General features: G+C 47.6%; 1 protein-coding gene across 1 annotated transcript in view; it reads right to left on the bottom strand.

The window, feature by feature from the left end:
- Positions 1–458: 458 nt before the first annotated feature.
- The window catches only part of LOC135891943 (adhesion G protein-coupled receptor E3-like), a 49620-nt gene continuing 26734 nt past the window's right edge, over positions 459–23344 (bottom strand). Inside the window, exons 13-18 of the mRNA XM_065419629.1 lie at positions 22763–22998; positions 22089–22155; positions 21061–21152; positions 16072–16240; positions 13156–13318; positions 459–1009 (exon numbers count right to left, since the gene is read on the bottom strand). Coding sequence (XP_065275701.1) covers positions 459–1009; positions 13156–13318; positions 16072–16240; positions 21061–21152; positions 22089–22155; positions 22763–22998 — 1278 coding nt within the window. The remainder of the gene's footprint in view (positions 1010–13155; positions 13319–16071; positions 16241–21060; positions 21153–22088; positions 22156–22762; positions 22999–23344) is intronic.

Raw genomic sequence — 23344 nt, 5'->3', positions numbered from 1 at the left:
TTATTACCTATCCCTTTCCTAACAATTCCCAACATTCCGTGAGCTCAATGCAGGAATCACTGGGTGAAGTTCTATGGCCTGTTTTATTCGGGTCACACTAGATGATCATAATGGGTCCTTTTGGTTTTAAAAATCTATAAAGTGTTTGCTGTGAGGATTCATGGGATTTGAATCCAGGTCTGTAGGGCTCCAGGCAGGAGGCGCTTCCATGCCACCTTGGCATAACCATGGTTACCGCACCTGGGAGACCAATCATGGCAGGAAGTGCTACCCATGGTACAAATGACTGGCAGGGACCGGTGATTGGTCCTGACCTATTATTTAAGTCTGGAGAGAACACTGGGAAGTCATCTGTGCAAAAAAACAGTTGCCTACCTTCTCGTAACTGTTGTTCTTCGAGATGTCCGACACCTCGGTGACCTCCTCCATCTGGATGCCCAGATTCTGAGCCACCCACCTCAGGAGTTCCAGGTGGGGGGACCCGAGGAGGTTCCTGCCACCGCCTCGTCTGGTGAAGATGACGAGGCCCAAGCCAGCGAGGGTACCTCCCGCCCATCCGACTCATCAAAATGGTGCGACTCCACCCCCAACTTGGTGCCAGCTGCGGTACCTTCTGTGACACTGGCTGCAGTTCCAGTGCCGGACGTGGTGCCAGTGGTGATGGCTGTGTCAGCAGCAATGCCAGTGTCGGTTGTGGTGGCGGTGCCGGATGTGGTGCTGGATATGGTACCAGAGGTAGTGCAAGCAGCGGTAGCCATGGCCAATGCCCGTGAGGGGTCCCTAGTGCTGGACACAGCCCTTCCCTTAGATGCAACCGAGAAGGAGAGCCCGGAGACAGACCACTGGGACTGATGGTATGCCCACAGGGTCCAAAATGGCCACTGGCCCTGCCATTGCACTGGCCACAGCACCGGGGGGAAAGTCTGCACCATAGTCGCAGTCTGGGAGTGCCGCCGACCCCGATGCCGGCTCCTTCGGAACACATAGGGGTCCACCTCAGACTTGGATTCTGAGCATGGTGACCAAGATGGCGCCATGCCCGTCGGTGCCGGGGATCAGTGCTAGAGAGATGGAGAGCAGTGCCGCATCATCGCTGGCTTCCCCCTGGATTGCACCAGTGGTCTCTGTGGTGCCGGAGGCTTCGGGGCTAGTGCCCTCTCACGCTGCTCAGGAAAGTGTGAACCCATCAGGGCTATGAGATCCCTGGCCACCTCAAAGGTCTCTGGTAAGTCCTCCACCTGGCCCTCCTCCAGTGGCGGTGGACTCGATGGGCCCTGCTGCTGGCCTGGAGTCGACAGTGATAGCTCTTGTGTAGGCAGGGATGGGTGGCCCAGCACAGGACACACTCCCTTAGGCAGCTCACGCTCTGCTGCTCAAGAGGGGGAGCGCCCCCCGTCTGTCTTCCTGTGCATCTTTCTTGGCACAGGAGACTGTGATCAGTGCCACGATTGCTCCTGCAAATTGCTCTACAGTACCGGGGAGTGCCAGTGCCAAGGGTCTCTGACCCCAGAGTCCTTCCTCAGTGCCATGTCCCAGATCGAAGCTGGTGCACTGCACACAAATGCTGTGGAGCCCGATGCCGTGTCCATGGGGCTTGACTCCGACAGCGGGCACAGAGCTGCTTCCATTAGCAGCAGCTTCAACCTGTGGTCCCTTTCCTTCTTGGGGCGGGGGCGGGGGCCACCTTTCAGGAAAGATGTGGACAAACTGGAGAAAGTCCAGAGAAGATCAACAAAAAATGATTAAAGGTCTAGAAAACATGACCTATGAGGGAAGATTGAAAAAAATTGGATTTGTTTAGTCGGGAGAAGAGAAGATGGAGAGGGGACATGATAATAGTTTTCAAGTACATAAAAGATTGTTACAAGGAGGTGGGAGAAAAATTGTTCTTCTTAACCTCTGAGGCTAGGACAAGAAGCAATGGGCTTAAATTGCAGCAAGGGCAGTTTAGGTTGGACATTAGGAAAAACTTCTTAACTGTCAGAGTGGTTAAGCAGTGGAATAAATTGGCTAGGGAGGCTGTAGAATCTCCATCATTGGGGATTTTTAAGACCAGGTTGGACAAACACCTGTCAGGAAGGTCTAGATAATACTTAGTCCTGCCTGAGTGCAGGGGACTGGACCTGACCTCTGGAGGTCCCTTCCAGTTCTATGATTCTCTTTGTGGCTCGAAAGCTTGTCTCTCTCACCAACAGAAGTTGGTCCAAGAAAAGATATTACCTCACCCACCTTGTCTCCCTAATGACATAAGAGCATTTGTTTGATAGATTTTTTTATTTTATACACTCTGATAATAGCCAGGAATTGTGAACATTCAAAGATGGCAGTGGGGAATCTGACTATATACTAGAGCTGATCAGATATGGGATTTCCATCCCACAGGAAACCCCAAGATTTTGAAATCTGTTTTAATTCTAAATTGGAACAAAAAGTCCAAATTTCACATTTCTCATGGAATGTGAATTCTGAAAAATTTTATCTGAAATAATTGAAATGTTTTGATAATGTCAAAGCATGATAATATAAAATAGTATTTAAAAATAACAAATATATTACATTTAAATTATAATCTAATATAAAATATAATATAATAAATCCAAATGAAAGAAAATTAAACCATAAAGTTGTAACAAAACAGTTTACCTATTTGAAACAAAATGTTTTGACATTATTGAAACGAGAAAGTTAAAAAAAAAATCATTGAGATTTTCTCTCAAAAATGTTGCCAAAATCAACACTTCCCATAAACATTTAGATTTTGGTGAAACTGCATTTTCCAGTGGAAAACTGTTCTGTCCAATTTTTTTCAAGCTAGCTTCACTAAATAGTCATAAGGCTTGTATTTTATTTGCAGCTGAAATAGTTCCTCAGTTCATCCTAACGTTTTAATTTCTGTCATACCAAGAAGAATGCTGAACTACTGAGTGATAGGGCAGAAAGGATATCCAGTTACTGGTATACTAGAGGCTAATAATATTGACCAACAAGATGCAAATATGTTTTCTTCCTTCCATAGCTAATTCTATTTAAGGGTAAACGGTGCATCAAAGACCAATGTTCAATGATCCCCCATTACAATACCAAAAAAGGGTTAATGAAGAAAGCAGGTATCAGCAGGTTTCCAGTACAATGTTTGTTTACCTAGCAATGGCCAAAATAATTGGATCGATTAGTCTGGACAGTTTCTGAAGAGTGTAAATTGCAAAATACTGCATCAATGTATAGTGGCGGTGCAGGTCATGACTCTGGGGTTATCACTGATTAAAAGCTTTATTTTGACACTACCATTTTACCTGGCATGAAACAGGGCATTTTGGAGGTGCCTTGGCATGTCTTTTCAGATTATGAAATGTCTTTTCTTTAAAAAAAAAAAAAAAAAAGTCCTATGACATTTTTTCCATAAATGATGTAAGAGAGTGTTAAGAGTATACAGTTAAGTGTTCAAAAGTCAGGAAAAATTAAAAATGAAGGTTACTCCTTCATTTGCATTACTACATCTTTGATTACATGACTATAGAGATGGTCAAATAACAAAAATGATTTGGAAATACATGTGGCTGGTTCACTGCTATGTATGAGGCAGCATTTCCCCACTTTTGAAAGTAGACCCCTACCTCCCATTTCTAGATATTGAAATCATTCATACCCCTTTTGCCATGTGCTGTTAAAAGCTTCCCCCAAATGGGAGGTCATTTAGAGTAGCTTTTATAGATATTTGTGATGTGAGCCTAACCGCTCTTTTCTTCCACTGCTCTGAGAAGCCGTGAAATAGTTAACAATATCGCCGTTGAAAGTATGGTACCTGGAGTTAGCATGTGTTGAAATGAATGGAGCAGTTCCTCCCCTCAGAACTACTGGCAGATACTGCTGCATCAGCTACACTTAAGGCAATTCTCCCCTCTCAGGGCTATTGTTCCAGGCTGTCTGCAGATGCAGCCAGAAGTCTCTGCAGTCATTAAACTAGGGTCACGTTTTCAAGCTTTTCTTCACAAACATGAGCGCTAGAAACTTACCTGTTTTTAAAATGAAAACTGAGATAATGAAGAACAATTGAGAGGACATCTGCCTGCCAGCTACTCCATTGTGCCTCCCCCGCCATGCTTTTGGAAATGGAGGTGTAAGATCATGGTTTGTAGCAGACTGAAGACTTGAGGTTCAGGGTGCAACATCTTCTCTCCCCCATTACCCACCCTCCCCCAGCTTTGGGAATCCCTCCAGGGATGGTGAGCTCCTTCCCCACCCAGCATTGTTCACCTCCTCCCAGGACTGTCAGTTTCCCACCCAGCATTGTTCACCTCCTCCCAGGACTGCCAGTTTCCCACCCAGCATTGTTCACCTCCTCCCAGGACTGCCAGTTTCCCACCCAGCATGTCTCACCTCCTCCCAGGACTGCCAGTTTCCCACCCAGCATGTCTCACCTCACCCAGCACTGCAGGCTTCTTACTGCTCAGCCCCACGCAGGACAGTGTCTCCCCCACCACCCGTAGTGCTCCTGTCCAGACTGTATCCCACCCCCCAATGCGCTTCCCCTCAGCACTGCCTGACCCCTCAGCACTGCCCCCCCATTTGGGACCATGTGTCCCCTCAGCACTGCTCCCCCCTCAACTCAGAACCGCCTGACCTCTCAGCATTGTCCCCCACATCCCGACTCAGGGCCGCCTGACCCCTCAGCACTGCTCCCTTCCCCACTTAGGACCTTGTGTCCCCTCAGCACTGCTCTCCCCCAACTCAGGACCACCTGACACCACATCACTGCTCCCCCCCCCCCCCCAGCACTCGGGACTGCGTGCCCCCTCAGCACTGCTCCCCCCCCTTGAGACCGCATGACCCCTCAGCATAGCTCCCCCCCTAATCGGGACCATGTGCCCCCTCAGTACTGCTTCCCTCCCCTCAGGACTGTGTGCCCCTCAGCATGGCTCCCCCCTCATTCGGGACTGTGAGACCCCCCTCAGGATGGCTTCCCCACCACCACACTCAGAACCGTATGCTTCCCCTCTAGCTCCGTTCCTACACCCCCCTTAGCACTGTTTCTGCCCCCTCAGGCCTGTGGCCCTGCCCTCCTTCCCCCCCAGCACTGCTTCCAGGAACATGGACTCCCCCCAACACATCACAGTGGCACCAGAGCCACTATACCCGCTCAGCTCAGCATGGTGCTTCAAGCTGTCCCTCTACTCAACGCCCCATAGGCTGAGACCATTTGTTTGTCTCCTGCTCTCTGCTAATCAGGGTCTCCGCACAGCTTGCCAAGGTGGATTCACTTCAAAGTTCCATGCCTGGGGGGGGGGGGGGGGGGGGGGGGGCGGGAGGGGAGCTGTAAAGATGCCCTGGAAAGAGGCAGGGTTTATAGCTCCTGCCGCTACACAACTTCCCTTCAGCTTCCTCTTTGTCCATGTGGGACATGCCCACCTGGCCCCCACTTCATTTTAAAAGAGATGGGCCCTGGGAGCCAGTACCTCCGGGCTTCCAATTCCCCCAGGGTGAGGATGCAAGGCCCACGTCCCCCATCACCTCAGCAACATGCCTTCCCATACCCGACACCCCGTAGGCTGCAACCCCTGCCCATCTCCGTCCCACTCTTTTCCAGTCATAATCCTTCCTATGATTAGTGGCCAGGGCTCAATAAAGTGAAGGAGTGGGGAAAGCACCTCATTCTTATAAATCCCATTGGCTAATCTTCCTGCCGTTCCACGTACCAGTCAATCAAGGTTTATCAAGAAGCTAATTTGTCCTTGACTCAAAAATCCAGATTCATCTTGCAGTTCCTCCCACCTCCCCACCTGGTGCCCCAGCTGGCACTCAGGCCCCATGCAGCTTCACACACTGTATCTCGATCAAACTTCCCCTCCCCTCCCCAGCTAGAGGTGCAGTGACAGGCCAAATAGATCCCAAGGCCAGAAGCGTCCATTGTCATCATCTAGTCTGACCTCCTGAATAACACAGGCAGGAGAATTGCCCTGAATTGATTTCTGTTGGCACTAGGGCAGATCTTTCAGAAAAACATGCTGTCTTAATTTAAAAATTGTCAGTGATGAAGAATCCACTAGAACCCTCGGTAAATTGTTTCAATGGTTAATTACTCTCACCATTAAAAATCTATGCCTTATTTCCAGTCTGAATTTGTCTAGCCTCAGCTTTCAGCCATTGGATTGTTTTATACCTTTTTACTAGAATAAAGAGCCCACTTATTAAATATTTGATCTTTATGTAGGTACTTTATAGACTGTGATTGAGTCACCCTTGAATTGTCTCTTTGTTACGCTAAATAGATTGAGCTCTTTCAGTTTATCAGTATAAGGCATGTTTTCTAAGCCTTTAATCATTCTTATGGCTCTTCTCTGAACCCTCTCCCATTTATCAACATCCTTCTTAACGTGTGGGAACCAGAACTGGACATAGGATTCCAGCAGCAGTCACATCAGTGCCAAATTCACAGGTAAAATAACCTCTCTGTTCCTACATGAGGTTCTCCTGTTTGTGCATCCCAGGATCACATTAGCTCTTTTGGCCACAGCATCACACAGAGTTCATTTTTGGCTGATTATCCCCATGACCTCCAAATGTCACAGCTTCCCAAGATAGAGTCTCCCATGCTGTAAGTATGGCCTATGTTCTTTGCTCCCAGATGAATACATTTAGCCATATTAAAATGCATATTGTTTTCTTGCACCCAGTTTACCAAGCCATCCAGATCACTCTGTGTCAACAACATCTCCACTTTGTTATTTGCCATTCCCCAAACTTTTGTGGCAGCTACAAGCTTTTCAAGTGATGACTTTATGCTTTCTTACAGGTTATTGATACAAATGTTAATAGCGTCAGGCCATGAACTGATCCCTGCAGGCCCCCACTGGAAATGGGTGACAATTCCCTATTTACAGTTATATTTTCAGACTGGTCAGTTAGCCAGATTTTAATCTATTTAATGTGTGCCATGTTCATTTTATATCATTCTACGTTTTTTTAAATTAAAATCTCATGTGGCAACAAGTCAAATGCCTCATAGACATCTAAGTACATTACATCAGCACTATTACCTTGTAATCTCACAAAAAAAAGATACCAAGTTAGTTTGACAGGATCTATTTTCCATCCATCCATATTGATTTTTATTAATTACATTGCCCTCTTAATTCATTATTAATTGAATCCCATATAAGCAACTCCATTATCTTGCCCCAGACTGATGGCAAGCTGATAGGCCTATAATTACCCAGGTTATCCCGTTTACCCTTTTTAAAAATTGGCACAACTTTAGCTTTTTTCCAGTCTTCTGGAAGTTCCCCAATGTCCAAGATTTTTTGAAAAAAATCAACATTAACAGTCCAGTGAGCTCCTCGGCCAGCTCTTTTAAAACTCTTGTATGCAAGTTATCTAGACCTGCTTATTTAGAAATGCCTAATTTTAGTAGCTTCTGTTTAAACATCCTCCTTGGGCACTAGTGGAATGCCTCCAGAAGTGGTTCCTCAAACTAGGGCCGCCGCTTGTTCAGGGAAAGCCCCTGGTGGACCGGGCCGGTTTGTTTACCTGCTGTGTCCGCAGGTTCGGCCGATCGCAACTCCCAGTGGCTGCGGTTCACTGCTCCAGGCCAATGGGGCTGCGGGAAGCAGCGCGGGCCGAGGGACGTACTGACCACCGCTTCCCTGAACAAGGGGTAGCCCTAGTTTGAGAACCACTGGCCTACAGTGTGTGTGAGTGGATTGGTTCTGTAGTGGCAGGGGAGCCATAGGCTCCCCGTTAGACTCCCCTATGCACAAGGCTCAGTAGAAATCTCTGATGACCTATATGAGGGACATGATCCTGCACTCCCCCTCCTCCATGACACCCCAGAACTACACCCATGGTACACCCATCCCACAATAACCCCCACTCTCTCTTACCACACCCCCACAAGACAGCCATCTCCAGCAACACCCCATTGCTACAACTGCCTCCCATGGTACTCACTGCCACAATACCCCCCTCCCCACCACACAAACCTCATGACCCCCCCATACCTCCACTCCCCACCCTACAAGCCTCATGGTGCCTGTGACCAGAGTGCCGGGGGGGTGGGGGGAGGGCACACTGAGATTGCTCTGTCAGGGCAAACTGCAAAGAATGGGGCAGATGATCCCCCAAACTGGTGGTTATTTCTAATACTTAGATTCACCAAGCCAGCAATAAAACAGCTTCTACAATACCTTACTGGTTACCCAGAAGCCAATACACTGTTCCCTTAAAGCAACCCAGCCTTGGGCTCCCACCCAGACAGCCAAGTCAAATATGATGAGGATTCCTGAAAATCTTGTTCATCATATAAAAAGTCCTACCAATCCCAAAGAATTGGACACATTACCCCCCAGGTCAATGAATATCTCAGATCTTACCCAAATACACGCTTACAGCCAATTCTTATTAACTATACTAAGATTTATTGAAAAATAAAAGAGAGATTATTGGTTAAAAGATCATTATACATACAAGTATAAATTGAGTTCTTAGGTCAGTTCACAGTAGAGATAGTGAGCTTCAGAGCTGCAAAAAGTTCTTTCAGAATTAGTTCCATAAATTATAGTCCAATGTCCAATACCCGCGTGACCCAGTCTGGAGCTGGGGACCTCAGTCTTGCAACTCAAACCTCCCTTGATGAAGCTTAAGCAGATCTGAGATAATAGGATCAGGGCTCAAGAGTCCTTTTTATAGTTCTCTAGCAGCCTCTTGATAGCAGGTGAAAAATAGGGGAAGCATTGTGGCTTTAGAAGTTACCTCCTATTTCCTAAGCATCACTGGTAATTAGCTACATGGATTAGCATAAGGCAACTGTCCATCTCCCGCCACTTACAGGGAGTTTATTATATACTTCAAACAGGAATGAAGACAATGATATTACCACATTCACAGTTCATCTAAATGTTAATATTCCCTTTTGGTCTTTGAATCAATAGAGCATAGTGACAGACAGGAAACATCTAATCCTCCACAGCTTTCCTCTACTGCAACCCACCCCTGCTCCCACTACAATTCCCACATAGCACCCCCTTAATACTCCCATGGAATTTCCCTCACACTCTACACCATTCCCCCTGAATTGTATTAATTTACATGGACTATATAGGCCAAAGCTGTAAACGTAACCCAGTCACTGTCCAACATGAAACAGTTTTAAACCAGGTTTGATATGCAGAGACTTCAGCCTGCTTAGTACCAATGGCAAACACACCATTAAAAATCCTTCTTAACATTTTATTAGAGATACAGGAAAAAGGAAAAACATTTAAAGCGTCTGAAATGAAAAGTATTCAATAAAGTTTGCATTTGAACAGTATTCCCTTGTTCCCTTTCCTTGGAGAGAGTTCTTAAGTCCTTGTTTGACAGTCTCTTAGCTGGTATCAAAGATGGTTCTTTTGGGAGAAAAGAGAAGAAGGCCCAGCCTGCATTAACGCTACAAGTCAATGTAAGTTACGCTACTTAAGCTATGTCAGTTACATCACTGAAGTCGACTTAATGTGGTGTCTTCACCACGCTGTGTCGAAGGGAAAGCATCTCCCATTGACATGGCTTCCACCTCTCATTGAGGTGGATTAATTAAGTTGATGGTAGAGCTCTCTCACTTTGACTTATCGCATCTTCACCAGACCCGCTAAATCAATGCCACTGCATCAATCGCAACAGTGCCGATTTAGTGCATAGTGTAGACAAGGCCTTCGTTGAGATGGGCTGGAGCTGTTGTTTAAGTCCAATCCTGTTTCCTAAAGAGACAAACACACACAAAAAGGGAGAGAAAAGAACAGCGAAGATGGAAAATGCCGCTTCTGTCTCTGGGGTTGGCTCTCACTCACAATGTCACTGCTGGAAAAACAGGCACAGCGCATGGTCTGATCAGCCACTCCAAGACCTGGCAAACTTGTAGTGCCATCAGGCTGTTTAGGGCATTGCATTTAGCTGCCTCTTTCTGGTCACAGGTTTACAGCATGTTGCAAAATATACAAGCTTGGCCAGCTAAACCAGACACCTTTCAGCCAGAAGGCAAAAGAAGAGAGAGAGATACAAGAAAGAGAAGAAATAAGGCCAAGGAAAAGGAAACACGGAGGGGTGGAAGTGAGAGTTTCACATCTCAGCTGGTGTCAGGGATTCAGCTGGTGGAAGTGGCGACATCGTCCAGGTCCCTCTCTCTGACCCGGTCTGGTCAGGAATCTCAGGATTAGGACGAAGAAGGCCTGGGGTCCCAGATGACAGTGTGGGCAACAGCAACGATAGTGAGGCTAGCTTCAGGAGCCAATTTTTTCTCCCCAAACTCTTTCTTTAAGGGCCTCAAAAGGGGACGATGGGTGGAACAGCCCATCCCCTCATTCCTTTGGCCACCATGTAGGCTTAATTTCCAACACACCAGTTTTAGTTCATTAATTTCCTGTCTCACACTCTGTTAAGATCATTCTTGGTAAACAAGGCACCTGGAGTTACAATAGGAGGTCGTTTTGTTTGGACCAATTCAGTCTGTCACCCTTTCTCAACTCTGTTGTCACAGGATATTGTGAGACTTTATGAACTTTCCCTCTCTTTTCACGCTGAACGCACAATAAAAGTACATTTGTAGGCCCAATTTTCACCACACCACCCCCTCCTACAACATCACATATTTCCCCCTCCCCATGGAACCCTACCCACACAAACAGTTCCTCCACAGTATCCCGCATCTGCTACACCCCTTTATACCCCTGTGACGGGCTGGGTCACAGAGACTCCCTTGGGACTGCCACCTGATGTGCTGAGACTACCTCTGAGCCCATTTTCCCTGGAAGCTTGGGACTTCAGTACCCTGTCTTGTTGAGCCAGACATGCTAGCCTGCTACAAACACAGACCCAGGTCTGAACCATGTCCCCCACAAGCTGCAGACTTAACTGAAAACAGCTTAAGAAGTGCTCCTGTCTCTAGCACCCAGACACCCAGTTCCCAATTGGATCCAAACCTCAAATAAATCCATTTTACTCTGTATAAAGCTTATACAGGGTAAACTCATAAATTGTTCGCCCTCTATAACACTGATAGAGAGATATGCACAGCTGTTTTCTCCCCAAGGAATTAATCACTAACTCTGGGTCAATTAATAGGCAAGCCTGGATTTTGACTCTCTAACGCAGGCTTGTTTCTGTATTTTGCATCCTCGCAGAGTTCGTCTGCACAAATGTCCATCCAGCTGGCAGTAATTTGAGAAAAGACATGGCCTCATTACAACACTGGCTAAATCCTAGGCAGATGCTGAGCAGTTCCATATTGATCGAGGGTCTTGCCTGGCTATTAATGCTGAACAGGAACAGGTACGCCAACCTCACAGTTTTCGACTGCAAATCAAGCACAATAGAAAGAAAGAAGCACAAGAAACCAGATTCTGCTTGCAGCTATCTTGGTGTGAATCCGGAGTAACTCCACTGACTAATTCTGGATTTGTATCAGTCGAAACTAAGATGAGAAGCTGGCCCAAGTTCTCCCAGGCTGGGAAATGCCAAGCCTTAGGGTTTGGGGGAAGGACAGCAAAATGAAATCTTTTTCCACCTTTTATTAACTGGATAGATTTGCCAATTCTTTGGCGCTCTGCTCCCAATCCCACTCCCACTGAAGTCAATGGGAAAACTCCAGTTGACTTCAACTGGAGCAGAATCAGGCCCTCATTCAAGACTTCAGAGTGGAGACTGCAACCACTTGGATGAAGTCAAAGTGCTAAAATAGTTAAACATGTGAAACACAGCCTTCCCCTACCCCATACAAGGATAAGCCATAGAGTAGCAGCTATCAGAGGATATTGGAGATAAGCAGCTTCCTCTTCTTTGTAAAAAAGGGGACTTCTGGTGCTGGGAATGGAGCTGGGCTTTATTTTCCCCCACATGCAGTAGTAGTCTCCACTTTTTCAGGAGGACTTTTCCCATGCCTGGAAAGAAAGCAAAGATGTGATGACACGGTCAAGGCAACCTGAGTGTTTAATGTTGAAAAGGGGGACTCTCTCTCAAAGGCAGTAGACAAAGTTCCTGGATTCTTTCCCTCTGGGGTGAAGGAACCAGGAGAAATTCCTTGCAGTGCTGTCTCCTCACTGGGGCCAGTCCATCTGCACTAATGAAGATTCAGTCCCAGTCTTGCTCAGAAAACAATCCTGATCTTATGTCCAAATAAATGTGTTAGTCTCTAAGGTGCCACAAGTACACCTCATAGTTTTTGCGGATACAGACTAACACGGCTACCACTCTGAAACCAATCCTGATCCAGTAATTTAGGTTACGATGTTTCGAAAGCCAGTGTCTGCCCACCCCATGCTGAGAGATCCACAGAGCTCAAAAGAGAACCCAAGGAAGGAAATATGGAGGGAGGTTGCTATTTAAAATGATTTCTCTGCTGGTCAGAACAGTAACCATGGGCATATGGGATTCCCCCAGGTCTGGATGTGAGAAATACCCAGTAGCTAACACTCCCAATGCTGTTCTCAGCTGGACTACAACAAGGCACCAGTCACTTGGTGGACAAAGCAAGCTATATACTATAATGACAGGCCCACTAGAAAAGCATCATTGGAAAAAGTAGAAAGATATTTATTAGTAGATAGATCTAGATATTTAAGGGGAGACAGTCTTGCCTAGTGAATAGGGCACTGGCCTGGGACTCGATACCTGGGCTTGTTCAATTCCCCTCTCTGCAACCGGTTTGGTGGGTGACCACCGATGAGTCGCGCCTCCATGTGCCTCAGTTTCCCTTATGTAAAATGGGAATAATTACACTGACCAGCTTTGAGATCTACAGATAAAAAGCACTATAAGAGAGCTGGGAATTATTGTTATAATTATTCTGATTTATACAAAATAAAAGAGCACCTATTCTATTCTCAAGGTGCCTTAAACAATCACTAACAACAATCCAGTAGTATAAACCCAGCAGCCTAAAGATAACCAGACAGAAGGAAAACTAAAAATAACCCAGTTTTTCCACAGAACCAGCTTTGATCCCTCAGTCCCGCCAACCCTCTCTCATATACAGCCAATAGATACAGAAGACACAGCAGGCATCTGTTTATTATCACTAGAGTAGATGGAGATAGATATAGAGTAAGTAGATATTATTGGGTTGGCCTATAACAATTTTGGCTATTCGATACAGTAGATAACTACATAGCAGTGAGGCTGCTAAAACTAGACCCTGTTTGATGGATGTGTCCCCAAGGCCGGTATTGGAGAAGAGATCAGCACCACTTACAGTTCCAGTGGTCATGGGGATAGCTGACATAGATAGCCCGGAAGTCTGAGACTTGGTTCTGTTTTTTTCAGTCCTTCTGATCCATCTCTTGTACTCCTCTCTCACCTAGAAAAATAGGGAACACGCTCATTGGCTCACGTAACCAATGCCCCATGAGAAGCTCGGACAGTTTTACACCACTCGGTCCTAAACCTGAAGAGAGCAAAAGAACTGAAATTTTTGTGACCATCTTCCCTGCTGCAAATTCTAACACGTAAAGTGAAGGGGGATGAGTGGCCCTCCATCCCCTAGTTGCAATGAGCCACATTCTGACTTCAGTCACACCCAGGCAACATCACTGACTTCATCAGGTTGCAAAGTCTGAATCGAAATTTAGCCTAGGAAATGCAAGTTGATACAGCTCCCACCAAACTACATGTTAATGGACTTGCTGCAGGATTAACCTGGGGAAATTCTATGACCTTCGTTACACAGGTTAGGCCATGTCTACACCACCACTTATGGTCAACAACATTTATGTCACTCAGGGGTGTGGAAAAACACAGGCCTGAGTGACATAATTTCACTGGTATAAATGGCAGTGTGCACAACACTCTGTCGGCGGGAGAGCTTCTCTCACCAACATAACTAAAAGAAGCTCACAAGAAGTGGAAGCTTGGACAAATGACCAGGGAGGAGTATATAAATATTGCTCAGGCATGCAGGAGTGAAATCAGGAAAGACAAATCACAACTGGAGTTGCAGCTAGCAAGGGATGTTAAGAGTAACAAGAAGGGTTTCTACAGGTATGTTAGCAACAAGAAGAAGGTCAGGGAAAGTGTGGGCCCCTTACTGAATGGGGGAGGCAACCTAGTGACAGAGGATGTGGAAAAAGCTAATGTACTCAGTGCATTTTTTGCCTCTGTCTTCACGAACAAGGTCAGTTCCCAGACTACTGCACTGGGCAGCACAGCATGGGGAGGAGGTGACCAGCCCTCTGTGGAGAAAGAAGTGGTTCAGGACTATTTTGAAAAACTGGACGAGCAAAAGTCCATGGGGACGGATGCACTGCGTCCAAGGGTGCTCAAGGAGTTGGCGGATGTGATTGCAGAGCCATTGGCCACTATCTTTGAAAACTCAGAGATCGGGGGTGGTCCCAGATGACTGGAAAAAGGCTAATATAGTACCCATCTTTAAAAAAGGGAAGGAGGAGGATCTGGGGAACTACTGGCCAGTCAGCCTCACCTCAGACCCTGGAAAAATCACGGAGCAGGTCCTCAAGGAATCAATTTTGAAGCACTTGGAGGAGAAGAAAGTGATCAGGAACAGTCATCATGGATTCACCAAGGGCAAGTCAAGCCTGACTAACCTAATTGCCTTCTATGATGAGATAACTGGATCTGTGGATGAGGGGAAAGCAGTGGACACATTTTCCTTGACTTTAGCAAGTTTGCAGATGACATTAAATTGGGAGGAGTGGTAGATATACTGGAGGGTAGGGATAGGATACAGAGGGACCTAGACAAATTAGAGGATTGGGCCAAAAGAAATCTGATGAGATTCAACAAGAACAAGTGCAGAGTCCTGCACTTAGGACGGAAGAATCCCATGCACTGCTACAGACTAGGGACCGACCGGTTAGGCAGCAGTTCTGCAGAAAAGGACCTAGGGGTTACAGTGGACGAGAAGCTGGATATGAGTCAACAGTTTGCCCTTGTTGCCAAGAAGGCTAACAGCATTTTGGGTTGAGTAAGTAGGCGCATTGCCAGCAGATCGAGGGATGTGATCATTCCACTCTATTTGGCATTGGTGAGGCCTCATCTGGAGTACTGTGTCCAGTTTTGGGCCCCACACTACAAGAAGGATGTGGAAAAATTGGAAAGAGTCCAGCGGAGGGCCACAAAAGTGATTAGGGGGCTGGAGCACATGAGATTATTTAGTCGGCAGAAGAGAAGAATGAGGGGGGATTTGATAGCTGCTTTCAACTACCTGAAGGGGGATTCCAAAGAGGATGGATCTAGACTGTTCTCAGTGGTACCAGATGACAGAACAAGGAGTAATGGTCTCAAGTTGCAGTGGGGAAGGTTTAGGTTGGATAAGAGGAAAAAACTTTTTCACTAGGAGGCTGGTGAAGCACTGGAATGGGTTACCTAGGGAGGTGGTGGAATCTCCTTCCTTAGAGGTTTTTAAGGTCAGGCTTGACAAAGGCCTGGCTGGGATGATTTAGTTGGGGACTGGTCCTGCTTTGAGCAGGGGGTTGGACTAGATGACCTCCCGAGGTCCCTTTCAACCCTAATATTCTATGATTCTATGATCTTATGAACTACTGCCGCTTGTTGGGGGTGATTTAATTCCGTCGACAGGAGAGCTCTCTCCCATCCGCATATAGGGGCTACAGGAGAGATCTTATAGCAGCGCAACTGCATAGGTACAGCTGTGCCACTCTAAGGTCTCTAGTGTAGATGTAACCCTTGCCTGCTTGGTGTGGTGCTCTGCCCCCTCTAGTGGCAGCTAGTTCAGCTAGAGATTAATGAATCTGCTACAGCCTTAACTAAGAGCATGTGGCTTTTAGCCCATGTAGTAGAGGCTCATGCATTTAGCTCCCGAGGTCCCAGGTTCGATCGCACCCACCAGGGGCTGTTTGTGTTATATAGACATGGTCCCTCCTGGCCTTAAAAAAATCTGGGACTCTATGAAAACAGCACAATATAAGCTGCAGGAGAAAAGAGATTGGAGGAGAAAGGCTGAATCTGAAAATAGAGGAAGGAGCAACAGGCACGGAAGACTTGAAAAGAGTGAAACCAAGACAAATGTGAACAAAGAAGCTCTGCTGGCTGGACATTAATGGAGCTGAACAGGTAACAGGACATTGGCTTTACCTGCTGATTGAGGAGACAGTGCACCAGGAAGATGAAGGCTCCCTGCAGGCTGTTGACGATGGTGAATAAATATGCAAGGACCGTGCCTGCTGGGCCGACTTGGAGGAGACCAAGGCTCCATGTGCAGCCCAGAATGAAGAGCTGGGCGATGGCTTTAAATGTCAGTAACCTGGAGTAAAGCAGATGGAGAGAGTCCATTACAACCCTATGCAGAGAGACCAAGTCAGTGGGCTCTGAGCAGGATGGCTTACGCCCTCCAAGTAGCAACTATGCAAAATTCCCCTAGGAACCACTGGTGGGTAATGCTTCCAGATAGAGATTCTGCTAACAGGCCCTATGCCAACCAGCTTAGAATGGCTTCTACCATCCCCTTCACTCCCTATGGGCTTGCTCCGAAGCGCAGAGACAGACTGCCATTGACTTCACTGAGTTTGGATCAGGCCGTAGTTTGCCACCCCTTCTGCATCTTGTTCATTTCCTGATTTTGCTGCAAGCAGGCTCTGGACATCAGTACCATACATCTGGGGGCAGTTGTCATTTCAATGAGCTGGGCCAGTGAAGGATTTACCTGTTCTCTAATTCCAGGTAGGTATTTCTCCCCCCTTTTTATTCCTGGTACTTCAGGTGAAGTATCAGAGCATCTTACAACCTTGAAGATATTTACCTTCAGAACCACTCTGTGAGGTAGGACGGTGCCCTTATCCCCATTTTCCAGATGGAGAACCAAGGCATAGCGAGATTAAGTAACTTGCCCAACATCACATAGGAAGGCTGTGTCGGATCAGGGAGTTGAACCCAGGTCGCTCACATCCCAGACTAGCACCCTAAGCACTGAATCATCCTTTCTCTCCCGTTCTGATTGATTTGGAAACCGCTATAATAAAGCCCTTCAAGGAGAACACTACATTCGCTAGAAACCATGGCTTGCCATTAAAGATTTGGTTCATTAGTCCTTATACCGCACTCATGATATGGAATAGGTCGCTAAATGATTGAAGGGATTGTTGTGTGCCCATTGCTGTAGCATGTCAGAGTACAATGCAGACTGACGGAACCAGATACTAAAGTCAGCTGACAGCAAAAGCGGCCTTTTGCCACACCAGGCAGATTCAGCCTTTTTGTAACTTCCTTGGTTTCAGCAGAGTTACAGATTTTACCTAAGATTAATTCACGTATAGGTATTTGTATAGCACCCAGCATTGTAACATCTGACTTAAACCTATGTTCTGTTCCTAGCTCTGTCACTGGCCTGTGGTGTAACACTGACCACGTCAATTTTCCTCTGTTTCCCCTCACATCCGTTTTGTAGCGCAGGCAGTGAGTATATAACCGTGCAGTAATAATAGTTACATAGTAAGAATAAAGGGCAAAGGGCTAGGGAATGAGTAGCAAAACCACAAAATACCTGTTGACCGACACCTATAAAATAGCTTAAGCAGTTAGCATAAGTGCAAGGCCTTACAGCCTAAGTAGAAGTAGGTGCTCAATACGTTAGCATAAGTCAGTAAACTAACAGTTATCATAAGTCACAAAATGACAAAAGGCTTTTTGTTTCTTGTTTTGTAATAATCACGTGTGTTGCAAACTGTTGATGGGTAACTGCAAAAAGACAAAAACCAGCTTAAAGTATTTTTAAAGGAGGACATCAGCAAATGCCTAACCGCAGGTAACCACAGTAATCCAATTAACGTATGTTAATGAGTTTAGCCAAGTTAATATACTAACCTATAGAATAAGAACACCCCAACAATATTAAGGTAAAAAACCTTAAAATATGGTTTGAAAAAAAAGCTATTCATATATATGCATAAAAAATACAAAGGCCTATCGGGGCGGCTCTATGTTTTTTGCCGCCCCAAGCACAGCAGTCAGGCAGCCTTTGGCGGCACGCCTGTGGGTGGTCCGCTGGTAACGCGGATTCGGCGGCATGCCTACGCGAGGTCCGCCGGTCCCGCGCCTTCGGCGTACCCACCGCCGAATTGCCGCTGAAGCCGCGGGACCGGCGGACCTCCCGCAGGCATGCCGCCAAAGGCTGCCTGACTGCCGCCCTCAGAGTGACCGGCAGGCCGCCCCCCATGGCTTGCCGCCCCAGGCACGCGCTTGGGGCGCTGGTGCCTGGAGCCGACCTTGAGGCCTATAAAACATCTAGTCTCAGGAACAGCTGTTAAAATTCTTCATCGGCATGCGAAAGACAAACCAAAATCTGTCTCAATCCTTAAGGCTAGGTCTACACTGCAGCGGGGGTCCGACCTAAGATACGCAACTTCAGCTACGTGAATACCGTAGCTGAAGTTGCGTATTTTAGGTCGGCTTACCTAGCGGTGAGGACGCGGGAAAGTCGACCGCTGCCGCGCTGCCGCCGACTCCGCTGCCGCCTCCTGCCGAGGTGGATTTCCGGAGTCGACGGCAGAGCGATCAGGGATCGATTTTACCGTGTCTTCACTAGACGCGGTAAGTCGATCCCCGAAAAACCGATTGCTACCCGCCGGATCGGCGGGTAGTGAAGACAAAGCCTTAGGCTCTCCCCCAAAATTAAGTAGTATAGACAAGTAATGGGGCTGGTCGCTCTCACACTGTTATACTATCTCACTGATTTAAATTGCTTTACTTAAACTAGTCATTGTGATGATAAAACGTTGACAGTTACAGAAGGTCTTCGCTAAGTGCAAGTGTTTTTATTGCTGTGCCCACCCTCCTCAAATTAGGTCTTTTCTCACCATTGTCAGTTACAAATCCCAGCGACCATGGCCACATGTCCAGCTCTTCCAGAAAACACAGATTTAGCAATTAAGTACTGTGACAGGGTCAGGCCGGATGGATACAGGAGAGTGTTCGAAGGCAGATATATTAGTCCCAGATTAAGTAGATCCCTTTTCCCTGGGTAAGGAAACAGGGGCAGTTCCAGAACAAGCAGGAACTTGTTGGAACCAATTAAGGCAGGCAGGCTAATTAGGACACCTGGAGCCAATTAAGAAGAAACTGCTAGAATCAATTAGGACAGGCTGGCTAATCAGGACACCTGAGTTAAAAAGGACCTCACTTCAGTTTGTAGCATGCATGCGAGGAGCTGGGAGCAAGAGGCACTAGGCGCTGAGAGTGAGAGGGCATATTGCTGGAGGATTGAGGAGTACAAGCATTATCAGACACCAGGAAAAAGGTCCTGTGGTGAGGATAAAGAAGGTGTTGGGAGGAGGCCATGGGGAAGTAGCCCACGGAGTTGTGGCTGTCGTGCCGCTGTACCAGGAGGCAGGGCCGGCTTTAGCAAGCGCGGGGCCCGATTCCTGGGGGCGGGGCTTGCAGCAAGCCCCGCCCCCAGGAATTGAGCCGCGCTCTGGCCGGGGTTGCCGGGCTTGGGTCCGACCCGGAGCTGTGCCGGGCCGGACCCGAGCCGCGGGGGCCGGGCTGGAGCCGACCCGAGCCGCGGGGGCCGGGCCGGAGCCGCGCCGTGGGGGCCGGGCTGGAGCTGCGCCGCGGGGACCAGGCCGGGCTGGAGCCGGGCCGCGCCGCGGGGGCCGCGCTGGGCCGGAGCCGCGCCGGACCCGAGCCACGCCGCGGGGGCCGGGCCGGACCCGAGCCACGCCGCGCCGCGCCGCGGGGGCCGGACCTGAGCCACGCCGGGCCAGAGCCGCTGGGGCCTGCGGGAACGGGCCGCGCCTCCCCGGAGCCCTTCTCGCGCCCCCACCACGCCAGCTTACCTGGTGCTGCCTGCCCGCCCCTGCTCCTTTTCAGACTTCCCGCAAATCTCTGATTCGCGGGAAGCAGGGGAGGGGGCGGAGCGTTGAGGGGAGGAGGGGGAAGTGAGCTGAGGGCGGGGTGGAGAGCTGCAGCGCGGGGCCCTCGCAGCGCGAGGCCCAATTCAGCCGAATCGGCTGAATCGGCTTAAAGCCGGCCCTGCCAGGAGGCACTCTAGACAGCTGCAGTCCACAGGGCCCTCGGCTGGAACCCGGAGTAGAGGGTGGGCCTGGGTTCCCCCCAAACCTCCCAACTCCTGATCAGACAGAGGAGGAAATGACCTGGACTGTGGCTTCTACCAGAAGGGAAGGTCTCTGGGCTGTTTCCCAACCCACAGGGTGAATCTGTGAGGCAAGCAAATCCGCCAATAAGCGCAGGACCCACCAAGGTAGAGGAGGAACTTTGTCACAATACCAAGAAATCACTGTGCAGTTTTCTTCATGCTGTGTCAGTTGTGCATAGCAAAAGGCATCAAACTAGTGTCCTTCCTGGAGGAGAGAATCCTACACTGAATGAGGAAAATGGGACTGGATGATCTAACACATCTTCTCCATTCCTGATATCTATAACTTTCTGCTTGACTGAAAGGGCTAAGAGTTCTTACACTAGCCAAAAGAGAAGATGCAGGAGCATCTAACAGAAAACTCTGTACAAGGCAGTCTTGATTATCCATACTTCAGTTATGCAGAACAAGGATTCCCCCAGTTTGTTAATTACATTGAAAATTCCCTTGATTTTAGAGGAAGGATGATGTAGTGGTTAGTGCCCTAATCTAGTACTTGGGAGACCCAGGTTCAGTTCTATGCTCTGCCACAGATTTTGTGTGTGACCTTGGGCAAGTCATTTAGCCTCTATGTGCCTCAATTCCCCATCTGTATAATGGGGATAAGAGCCCTGTCCCGCCTCACAGGGGTGTTGGGAGAATCAATGCATTAAAGATCGTGAAGCGCTCTGAGATCTGTGGGTGAAAAGTGCTACATAAAAGCCAGCATACAAAATAGGGGCCCAATCCCATGAGGTGCTCAGCACCTCCTAAAAGGTGCTGCGTACCCTCATCTCTGACCTAAGTCAATAGGCACTGAAGATTCTCAGCTGCTTGCAGGACCAGGTATTCAGTGTTCTGTTCTCCATGACTTTCTGATACCAAGTCTGTATCACGCTGGTATTTCCTCAGTTTAATTGAGCCAAGAGCACCTGTAGCAACCCCCCCTGCAGAAGACTAACTGGACCTCTCGGGCAGGTTTAGTGCTTTCCTACCTTGTGTTTTTGAGGGTGGAGACATCTGTATTGAGGGAGGAGATTTTGTCTCTCAGGAGCCAGAGGGTTGTGATAAAAAATGCTAAATTCATCTGTGGAAACAACACAACTCGAGTGGATCAGACCCCAGGTCCATCTAGTCCAGTATTCTGCCTCTGACCGTGGCCAGTACCAAGTGCTTCAGAGGCATGGATAATCTGCCCCCTATATTAGTTCTCCTTGCTCTTTGGTAGCTACAGCTTGATTTAAATCCTGAAGCCTGGGGTTTAATATCCCTTCCAGAACTTTTGTTAGCCCTGATTAGAACAACTCTGGATATTATTCTTGCTACCCATATAAATGCCCAATCTCTTTTTGAATCTTGCTAAAATTCTTCATGTATTCTCAGTGTCTAGCACAATGGTACTTTGACCCCCAGATGGGAGCCCCCAGCTGCGATTGTTATCTGAATCCTTCCTGCACCACAAGACATCACTTAGGGCACAGATAAGGCTCCACCATCCCTCTCTCTTCTGAGCTGCTCTGTCTGTCCTCTGTGTTACGTTCCATAAACTTTCCCTCTCTACGTATTGTTGGATCATGGAAGGATTCTTTCAGCTGCCCTCTTGTCCATGTTCCTCCGGCTGCCCAGTTTCACACTTCCCATAGCCGAAAGCTCTGGTTTCATTTGTAACACCTAGCCCAGATATTTCCGTCTTCTCTTCTGGATAACTTTGGAGCTAAGGAGGTGCTGAACTCTGACAAATCCCAGCATTTGGTATAAATTCGTTCCACTCCATTGGAAACAAATTGTGTGTGATTTATTAATTATTTATGAATTTACTGTAATACAAATAAAGAAGGTGACATTGTTACCTTGTCACTTTCCAGAGAGTAAATCCACGGTAGCTAGGCCACAACTCACTCCTTAAGCAAACGTCCCAATGTCTGACTCATCTCACTATCAAAGTCCTTTCCCTGCGGCATACACATAATTCATCCTTTCCCATTATCCGTTGAAGAGAGGAGAAGAAAAGGAATATACCCACCACAATAATAAGGCAGACCGGTCCAAGGAAACTCCAGACAAAGCCTCCCTCTATTGTGAGCCAGCAGCTAAAAGGCAAGAAGAAAAAAGGGTAACAAATTATCCCTGGCATTAAAATGAAGTGAATTCTCTCCTTTTGGTTGTCAGAGTTGATATCTGGGTGGGGTGGGAGATGCAGGGTGAACGCTGTCTGCTTCCCTTTATGACAGTCTCATGGATGTAGATTGCAGAAATTAGTCTTTTAAGAATATAACAATGGCCATACTGGGTCAGACCAAAGGTCCATCTAGCCCAGTATCCTGTCTTCCGACAGTGACAAATGCCAGGTGTCCCAGAGGGAATGAACAGAACAGGGAATCAACAATTGATCCATCCTCTATGGCCCATTGCCAACTTCTGGCAAACATGGGCAGGGATGGTGTCCCTAGCCTCTCCTGGCTAATAGCCATCAATGGACCTATCCTCCATGAATTTATCTAGTTCTTTTTTGAACCCTGTTATAGTCTTGGCCTTCACAACATCCTCTGGAAAGGAGTTCCACAGGTTGACTGTGCGTTGTGTGAAACATGTGAAGAAACGGGGATTGTAGAATATATTGTTTCTCTGTAATTCAGCCAATGAGTTGAGTGGGCAATGAGATATCTGTTCTCCCTCTGGGATGGGCTCTGCACGTACTGTTCGGAAGTTCCGTAGCCTTTGTGATTCACCGCTGCAGAAATAGCCACCACCAGGGCTGGGAATCCGTAGCCGAACGGGTACATGAATCTCTTCTTGAACCGGCCGGCGCTGGTGTAATTCACGACCTTCAGGTTCCTGACGGTGAGGAAGAGGTGCAGCCCTTCTAGGAACATCCAGGTGAAACAGGCCAAGAAGAGGTAGTGTAGGAGGCCAGCAATGACAGCACACGCCACCTGGAGGAGACAAAGAGCTCAGGGACTCTGAACATCTAGCTCTCCGAGATAGGGGAAGCGTTAGTTATTTGATGTGTCCCCTCCAAACTGGGGAGAAAATGGCATCCATGAAATATTTAACAAACCCGTAGCCCATCTAGGACTATACACTGCATACTGTGGCCATTCAACTTCAACACAGCACAAGGGGTAGAACTCAAATCCTCCTGGTCCAAAAGCACTAGCTCCTACCTCATAAACTAAAAGAGAATCTCCATTAGTGGTTAACAATATAGGGCTTCTGACACATAGTGAGACAGGCTGCTCTGAGTTCAGTTCCCAACCCTGCCACCTACTTCACATGTGA

Source organism: Emys orbicularis, chromosome 19 (genome assembly GCF_028017835.1).
Source record: "Emys orbicularis isolate rEmyOrb1 chromosome 19, rEmyOrb1.hap1, whole genome shotgun sequence".
Taxonomy (NCBI): Eukaryota; Metazoa; Chordata; order Testudines; family Emydidae; genus Emys; species Emys orbicularis.
The sequence above is the reverse complement of the archived record's forward strand: the minus strand, read 5'-3'. Positions and strand labels throughout refer to the sequence as shown.